The 9,134-nt window shown below is 38.3% G+C and overlaps 1 protein-coding gene across 1 annotated transcript; it reads right to left on the bottom strand.

Annotated features, from left to right (window-relative positions):
• Window positions 1-440: 440 nt before the first annotated feature.
• LOC115682905 (protein pleiotropic regulatory locus 1) lies at window positions 441-8,270 on the bottom strand. The gene is made up of 17 exons (XM_030607265.2): window positions 8,012-8,270; window positions 7,905-7,929; window positions 7,628-7,751; window positions 6,446-6,527; window positions 6,107-6,169; window positions 5,298-5,382; window positions 5,049-5,141; window positions 4,462-4,525; window positions 4,275-4,360; window positions 4,089-4,190; window positions 3,888-3,971; window positions 2,355-2,415; window positions 2,184-2,250; window positions 2,018-2,095; window positions 1,365-1,429; window positions 1,044-1,121; window positions 441-946 (listed from the first exon to the last, which is right to left on the bottom strand). Exons 1-17 carry the CDS (start codon window positions 8,143-8,145, stop codon window positions 774-776), a joined length of 1,464 nt encoding a protein of 487 aa, XP_030463125.1. The 5' UTR covers window positions 8,146-8,270; the 3' UTR covers window positions 441-773.
• Window positions 8,271-9,134: the final 864 nt, after the last annotated feature.

A 9,134-nucleotide genomic window follows, 5' to 3' on the forward strand; every position in this document is an offset into this window, starting at 1 on the left:
TCCATCACCATCTTCCACGATGAACTAACGAGATTTTGACATGACTTTTAAATATGAGCATTGACTTATCATGATAACATGAAAGGTAGATGGCTGCATTCATTGCATTCCACCCTGTCCCATGATTCGACCAGAGTCTATTGAACGTTGTCACAACATTGCTCACTTGATCTATCTCAAAAGAGTGACCATTTCTTACCAACTCATTAAAGAATCCAACTTGAATACCTCTACCAAACCCATCAGTACCTCGTTGACGTCCGAGTCATTTTCTCTTCGATGTGTATCGAAAAGTTGACAAACAATATGACCAGGGTTGAGTTGCCTAGCTTTTGAAAAATGCCATCCCTTCACAGTTTGCAAAATTGCTACATCAGTCTCACGAGCAAAGCGCGCAATGCACGGATGCATTGTCTCTCTCTCTCTCTCAAACGCCCAAATTTTCAAGGTTCATAGACCTTCACAAACATCCTATAACGATCATTATGCTGTCCTCACAACTTTCTGGAGCGTTTGTACAGAATACAGCTACTATAATTTGAGATACAATTACATGATCTAAGGAAAACTCAAAGCTGTCCCCGACTTCTGGTTTTCGTTCCAGCTCAATTCTGCTCCATCAAGAAAACGTTCATAGAACTATCTTTGCAGGCTCTGTGTGCCATTCCACAGATGCTTTCTTTCGAAGAGCAGATGCAGAAGATCTGTTGGAGCAACAGGCTGCATGGAAGTACGGACATGTCGCCAAGCAGTAACAGGATGGCCACCAAGAACTAGAACCGCCTGATATCTTTGGGAGGCTTGAAATTGAGAGGGTGAGTTTCTGGGGTAGCAAGCTCGTCCTCTTTCCACATTTTTATGGTCTTGTCCGCTTCGCATGACACCAGCCTTGAACCAGTTAAGTCATAGGAGAGAGCATATATACCAGCTTCGCTCTCCAGGGATCCTGAATGCAACTTACATTAGAATTTTTATATTATTATGTGCAATAATAAATCAGTAAAAACCTCTTGAAACGATGGAAATGTCTTTGGCACACATACCAGGTTGTACAATTGTATGAGCTTGCTGGAAATTGTGGCCACTCCTCCAGTCCCAGAACCATAAGCTCCCATTGTCACCTTAAAACCAAAAAAAAAATAAAAATTGAAAAGGTTTCCATCAAAGCATCGACAAGAGGAGGATGAGAAGAGGTTGGGTGGGAAGAATATTTTTCCCACTCACATTAAGTCGAGGCCTTTAAGTGTGCTAAATGTTAGTGAAGGAAGTAGATGCTTGTCAACAGCTTAAGATCTCAAACACCACCTAACATTTTCAAGTTGAAGAATAAATGAAAAAGAAATAAAGAAAGTCAAGAAACACACCTCCTGTAGCCATCACACCTTCCTCATTGACTGCCATCGTGTTGATTATAGTTTTCTGCTGTGAGCTGTTAAATGACATAAACATCGCCAATACATTGGACCGTTGCTTTAAGGAATTTCTTAGATAAATGAACTGTAATTTGTACAGCATTAGACTGTAGACACCGCACTTAAGAATTGAAAAAACTTATTCAAAGCCTCAGGCTTTTAGACCATGATATACCCCAACTTAAATTGTGCAAAAAACAAAGCATATACTTAAGAACAATGCAGAAAGCAACTTCTTTACTACATAAACATAAAAGGTTGAGACCTTTGTCCCTGAGAAGGCTAAGCACCAGAGTAATCTAGTGAAGTTGCTTCAGCAGAAAACAAGAAGATACAAGGGTAGAGAACCTAGCTGTACTCACCACCCTCTGAACTTCTACAGAGATGCCTTTATCGATTTTTTCAATAAACAGAGGACATTTTATCATGCAATGTGGACAAAAGGTTTTTCAGCATTATTCACTGATACGTGTGTCAATATCATAGACACCCTTCTTCTCATAAAGATAATGTGTTTGGCAGACATGAAAAGAAAAGGTCTCCAACTAAGAGTCAGCCATCAAATAGATGCTATACAGACAGCCGAGGCTTATTTGAATACTCACAGCATGTTGTGGAGAAATTCCCCTCGAGGCAGCTGGAATTTCTTGATGTTATCAGCCGATGCAGATGCGAAACAGTTCCTGTAATAGGGGAAGTGTAAGACAACATTAGAAGCACATTAAACAGGTTTAATACAAGTATTAGCTAAATCTCTTGCAAAATGCTTACTCCTTAGGGTGCAGGGCCATTGCTCGCACGGATTTCTTATGGTTAGTGAGAGTGGTCATCGTTTTTCCTAAAGCAGGTTGCAAAGAGACAAAAAACACATCATGCAATGAAAATGATGGGATCAACAAATATAACTCATAGGGAAAGGAATTGCAAATAACGTTATGTTACCATATCTAAGGTCCCAGAACTTGATAGTTGTATCATGGGAGCCTGTTACGACTTGTGGATCCTGAATGTCAAAAGTATCAGAAGAGATACATATATAAGCATTATCCAGAGAGTCAAAAGTATCAGAACAAATGTCTGTCATATATATAAGCATTATCCAGAGATAAGCTAGAGAAAAAATAACTGCTGCTTCAAATTATAATGAGTTGAAGTACACAGCGAAAATCCGACCATCCAGTCCTCAATTTTTAAAAGAGCTAGAGGAGAAAAACAAAGAGTAAATGGACTGGTCAGTTCAACAAATTGAACTGCAAACCAAGCTTGAGTCTGGTCTGGTTTTCTTAAATGCCTCGCTGGAAAAAACCCGGATGGGACGACAGTTTTTTTTTTCGGTCGAAAATGGGACCACAGTTCAACAGGTAAAAGGAAAAAGATGTCAATAATGTTAAACAGACTTAATTTCTACAAAACAAAAGTGGCTTGTTGAGGTTGGGGTTAGGAATAGAACCCCCTCCCTCAAATGAGTCCCACTGAAAAAAAAAAAAAAAAAGAAGTCCCACTGTGCTGCTCACGACTCAGCTGAGTAAGCGTCCTATTAAAAGATTCTTTGGTGATTTTACTAATTGCTTCTCTCTCTCAACTTTAAAAATGAATGATGAAGCATGTGGACTGGGACTATTCCCTCAAGTTTGACAACAGCTAGTCTCCAACACATTCACGAATTCTGAACCAGAAGCAGTTCAACACATTATACCAGTTGATCCGTCACCCCTACGGTCTCAGAGAGAGAGAGAGAGAGAGAGAGAGAGAGAGAGAGAGAGAGAGAGAGAACCGCATCATCACTGCTTCGACCAAAAACCTTATTCTACTTCTCGATTTATCAGAGCTACAACAACATAAATCACCAAGACTAAATTCTTTGTTCACTCTAAATGTGGGATCATCCATTGAAGTCAAAAGTGCTAAGAAGTGGAAAACTCTCGTTAGTATCACCTTACGACTCATGAGCAATAACTAGAGAGTCACAGAGAACTGCAACCAAAAGAGACTAACAGTCATGGACTACATGATGTTGAATTGTCCATGCAACATGCTGCAGTGATAACAATACCAAGAGATCTTACACTCTAGAGGAGACAAGCACAAGTTTCATCGTCGGCATTTGTGATTGCCTAAACAATATAAGGCCATGGACAAACACTCCCGAATATTCAAGAAATAACTTACATCACCCTTGAAAATCCAAGCATCTCTGGCGCTTTAGCACCTGATAGTCCTCATTAATTCTCTCTTTCCGAAGTGGAACTTTGAAAAGTAGAAAAACTCAACCATCAACTGAATCAGAATATTCATCCCTAAATGTTCCCAAATAGATAAACTTTCGCATTCAAACTATCCTCTTTCCAGTTTCTCCATAAGCTTCAATTATGCACTTAGAATAACCAATGATGGACAAAAGGGTAACAAAAGATTGCAACCAAAAGGCTTTGCCAAATTATTCTGATGTGAAATGAGAATGAATAGTTTGCATACCGTAGGTCGAGCGAAGACCGAACAAACTGTATTATCATGTCCGGACAGTGCATAAATTTGCATTTTACTCCGGATGTCCCATACCTAGATATTTTTGTCCATCAGTAATCATCTTTCTTCTAAGAAATTAATCAAATATAAAAACACGCTCCTGTTAAGAATTTCAATTTAATTAATGAATCACTACTTATTTTTCCATACCCGACAGACAGAATCACGCCCCCCAGTGAGCAAAATGTCAATAGTAGGATGAAGAGCCAAGCAGTAGACACCACTAAGATGACCATGATAAGACCGGATAACCTGAAATAGCAGAAAACATTCTTTAATAATGTGTTTAACTAATTTAACACGGCTTCACATTTGATGAGGCGATAGATTCACAACCTTATTCTGTTCAAGGTCCCAGCATTTAACTTGTTTGTCATCACCAGCGGAGAACATGTAAGTATGCTTACTGCTCACTGCAAGGCCTGAAAGTAAAGAAGATGTAAACTCAGAACTGTCAGAATGTAAAAAGTAGCTAGCCGAAACAAGTTCAAACCGTTAAGCGTTTATTTTGTCAAGCACTCACCCCTAATCTGTTCAATATGTCCTGTCAGCGTTAGCTTTAGCCTTCCGCTTGCTAGATCCCATATCTAGGAAAAGAATATTATCAATAAAGAGAGCTTGATTGCACAGATTTCACAAACAAAAAGGGAAGTTGATGAAGAAAGCATATGTTTAACCAAAATACATGCAAAGAAGAGAAAAAGGGATAACTGAAGACACCCTTTGGTTGAGGGCATTTAGAGCTCGTCTCTGCAATGTCCACACTCATCTATTTCAAAAAATTTTATAGCAAATTTCCATCTCAATTGAACTTTATACAATTAAATTGTAGAGATCATGTAATTCAACATAACATTAAAATGAAGAAAATTACTTCAAAAATGTTTTAGAACAAAATGCTGCCATAGAAAAGAGCGATCAACTTTCCGGCAACTCAATGATTCTAGCAATCATCTTGTTCAAATAACCAATAGAACTATTTATATAAGTGTAAAGTAGCAAATGGTAGCATCCAAAGAGCTCAAACACGACCAACTGTAATCAGCAAACTTCAGTTCAAAAAAAAGAAGACCAGGAATCATCAAAAAGCACAGTTGTAAAGCTTAATACCTTGATTGTCCGATCTGCAGAGCCAGTGCAGAACCATTGATTGCTAGGATCAAATGCAATAGATCTAACCCATCCCAAATGCCCACTTATGACCTGCCCATACAAAAAGGAGAAAACGAAAACACATAACAATCCAAGTAAGCAAGCAAATAACTGCAGATGCTATAACATGGACGAGATACAGCTGTATTATAAATTTAGATGAGTACTTTCTTCCAGCTGCCAGAAAAATTAGGCCACAATTCTCACCCTGTAGTTCTTCCATGGAGGATGCCATACAGGACGTGGCCACCTGCTTGGAATTCTTTCCATAATGGCTGAGGTAGAAAAATTCCTATAAACAGAGCGAGAGCATGAGGCCAAATAAAAGATTTTGGATCACAATTTTAGAAGACTCAGTGATCCTTGAATACACAAGTCAAATTATGAGAATCCACAACACAGCTTTTCAGAAACCATCAAGAAATGTCCTGATGTCACCTCAGTGGATTCTACACATAGATGCATGCCAACTTATAACCAGGCAACAGTACTATGAAAGTCCTATTTTGACAAAAAATATAGGATACGGCAGTATTTACTTCAGTTTGTCATTGCCATCCGAAAAATTACAAAGCATAAGCAACTGATCCATGTAACATACACTACAGCTGCTAGTGGTCCAACTATAGGTGACGTAGGACAACTAGTGCTCCTGATTCAGTTTAGAATTTCGCAGAGTGATTATAATGATCAATAACTCACAAAGAGTAAATTTCCTTAGGCTTAACAAATAGTACTTCAGAGAATCAAATAATTAAAAATCAAATGCTTGATAAATTATACAAATTTGATATCTTAACTACTAAAAGGAAGAATTACCAACATATGTAGACCTTAAACTCCTCCTATATGTAACGTTTTGTGTCTAAACCCAAAAAAAAGGTTCTTTTAAATGTTTTAGGTATTTCTTGTCAAATAAAAGTCAAATTATGAGAACCGTTCGACTTAAAGGAAAAAAAGGAAGAAAAAGACACTCCAAACAGACACTAAAATAGAATGCAATACAAAATTTTTACCTTTCTGATGACCCAGAAGCAGAGACAATAGGAGTGCCTTTTCCATGTAGACCAACATCGTTTCTGAGGAAGATGCATAAACATGAGTGACATTACGTCAAACGCTCTACCGTAAAAGCTTTACAAACAAATTAAAAAAAAAAAAACATAAGAAAGCTACAAATTAAAAGACCCGAAACACATAAAAACACAAAGCTGGAAATTGGTAATGCCAGATACATTGGCCAAAAATCTGATGTTTTGTTTTTTGATAATAAATTTAAAAAGCATAAAATGTGTGAGGAAACTCGATTCTCTGGCACAAGGGATGTTTGTTTGAAAGAGAAGAAGAGTACTAACAATCCTTGTGGTCGTAATGATGGACCAACAGTTAAAGCATTTTGAGACTTTTCCATTGGTGGATTTCTAGAACCTTCTGGACCTGCAAAAGAGAAAGGAACATATCAAACGATGTTTACTTTGGCAAGCCATAGTGAGCATTCTCTTGAATTGTAATTCTTCTTTCAATATCAAAAAATCACAAAGAACATTCTCACGAGTCATAATTATTCTTGAAATGTCAAAAAATATTGAAGGATTCATCAAAATTTAAATTTGACATCAAAAGTATGAATAATGTGCACATCAAGGAAAACAAAAAGAAGAAGAGAAGTTAGAGCTTCTCTTATTTAACCAAAGAAGAAACGCATGTCAATCAACAGCATACTAGGGCATAAATTCTCTTCTGATCCACAACAACTTGACAGATTAACAAAATTTGTCATAAGAATTCAACACTGCACACACACACTAACTACATATATTCTGTCTGTGATTTAGTAAAGTATCAAAGGATCAGTTATAATTGAATTCGACACTCGAAGTTTGAAATGCGATTCTCAAGGAAAGCTAGACAAAGAAGAAAAGAACAACCTTCTCTTCTTTAACAAAGGGAAGAAACATATATTAACAAGCAAATTAAAGCCTCGGTTCTCTTCTAACTGTCCATAACTTCTGAGGTACGTAAACTATGTAATTAGAATTTGACACTCTCCTTTCTTCCCTCTAATAATTATAGCAAAATGGTATCATTAAGAATGACAGCACTGAGGTCCCTCCCGGATACACTGTTGTCAACACGAGATCGGTCCACTATGTCTAGTATGCCATTTGACAGTCTCTTATCCAAAAACAAGAGGAAACTCCTCATGAAAAAGACATGCCGAAGCCAATCGGTTGCACCAAATCAGAAACATTAGTTCAAAGGGCGACTAAATGCCCTAACTTACAATTGCTCTTTCAACAGATTAAATATGTTAAAAGCCGTCAATAATAGGATAACCATCGAAAGAACACAAAGTAGTTAGATCCCAGGACCCGAAGACGCTAACAGCTTTCCAATTATCGATTTTGAGTGGTGCATGTGCTGATTTCCAGATGTTAGTAACAACCCTTTTATGCACACAAATGCACAGTCAAATACACATTGCCCGGAAGAAGGCCGCGGACCCATGATCTAGAAAACAGACAAACTTAGCGCACCCGGAAGAGCAAGCGCATTGGAAGCCCCAGCAACTTGTTGGCCTTGATCCTGCGCAGCGCCGGTCTCTTTCCCCTTGGGAGCCTGGCTCTCATTCCCACCAGCTCCTCCATACTCCAAATTAAGCTGCAGAGTTTCAAACCAGAACGTCGCTCAAAAGCGCCTCGCCAATCAACAAGCCGCAACCAAACGACCAACAAACCCCACATAAAAAACCAACTCTTTCAAAGGAAACGTACTTGCCCAGAAGAGTAACTACGAGAAGAAGCCACTACTAACCTTGTAGCTGATGCGCATCTTCTTGCTGCACCCAGAACAAACCTCGGTCAGCTTTCGCCCGCAAAACCCACCAAAAGAGCGATTAGGGTTTCCGAAAGAAAGATTACCTCTCGGGGTCGGGAGGAGCGATCTGGCCGTGGACGGGGGAGAAGAGGTCGAGGGCGCGCTTGAGGGACTTGAAGCTCAGCTTCTTCAGCGACTGCGGCTCCACCGGCTCCATCTCGACCACCGGCCCCGGCATCGGCCGCTTCCGCCTCTGCCTCTGCTCCGATCCTCCGGCGGACGACAATGGCTGGAAATGCCTTAGGGTTTTAGCTTCTTAGCTTGTGCTGGCGTTGCCTCTCTCTGCACTGTACTGGTAGCTATCCGAGAGGGAGAGAAGAGAATAATAATAATAATAATTAATATCACGAAAAATCCTAAACTGATATATCTGTAATAATTTTACTTCGAACTAATATTTTGATCAACAAAAATCCCAAACTGGTACACCTATGATAAATTTACCTTCAGTTTATTTCCGTTAAATTTTACTGTGAAATTGCTTTGTTAAATGACACACGGCATTTAACTGATGTGTCAGTTTTATGTTTTATCCTCTGTTTATCTAAGGTGTAACGATTTGTGATTTTTTTCGTATTAATTCAATTTAACGGAAACTAACGGAGGATAAATTTGTCACAAATGTACAAGTTTGGAGTTTTTAGTGGTTAAAATATTAGTTTTAGATAAAATTGTCATATGTGCATCAGTTTGGGATTTTTTGTGGTCAAAATATTAGTTTTGGGTAAAATTGTCACAGTTGTACCAATTTGGGGTTTTTTTTATGATATTAACTATATGGTCTCCGTTTTTTTTTTCCTAAATGCCCTTTTAAAAAGATTTAGAAATTGAATAAAGGTAAACCTTTAATTTGCAAAAATTATGACAAAATCAAATATTCATCCACTTCATGCCTATTTGTCCCTCTTTTTAGTTCACCCCTCCTCATAAATTTTAAAATTAAATATGGTCTCTATTTGTCCACCCGATTACGGGACAGGCAGTAGAGGCCCCGCAGGAGCTTTGGCTCCTTTCCTTTAGTGTGATTCCTTTATTGACTTCATGCCTGTTTCTCCATCTCTTTAGTTCACACATTTAAATTTTTCTCATCGATCTTGATATCCACAAAATCTAATACGAAATACTATCTTAAGAATAAAAAAACATTCCACATGAGGCCAATTTGGT

The sequence above is a fragment of the Syzygium oleosum genome, unplaced genomic scaffold (assembly GCF_021117445.2).
Source record: "Syzygium oleosum isolate NSW1041296 unplaced genomic scaffold, Sole_v2.1 Sole_v2.06, whole genome shotgun sequence".
NCBI classification, from domain to species: Eukaryota; Viridiplantae; Streptophyta; class Magnoliopsida; order Myrtales; family Myrtaceae; genus Syzygium; species Syzygium oleosum.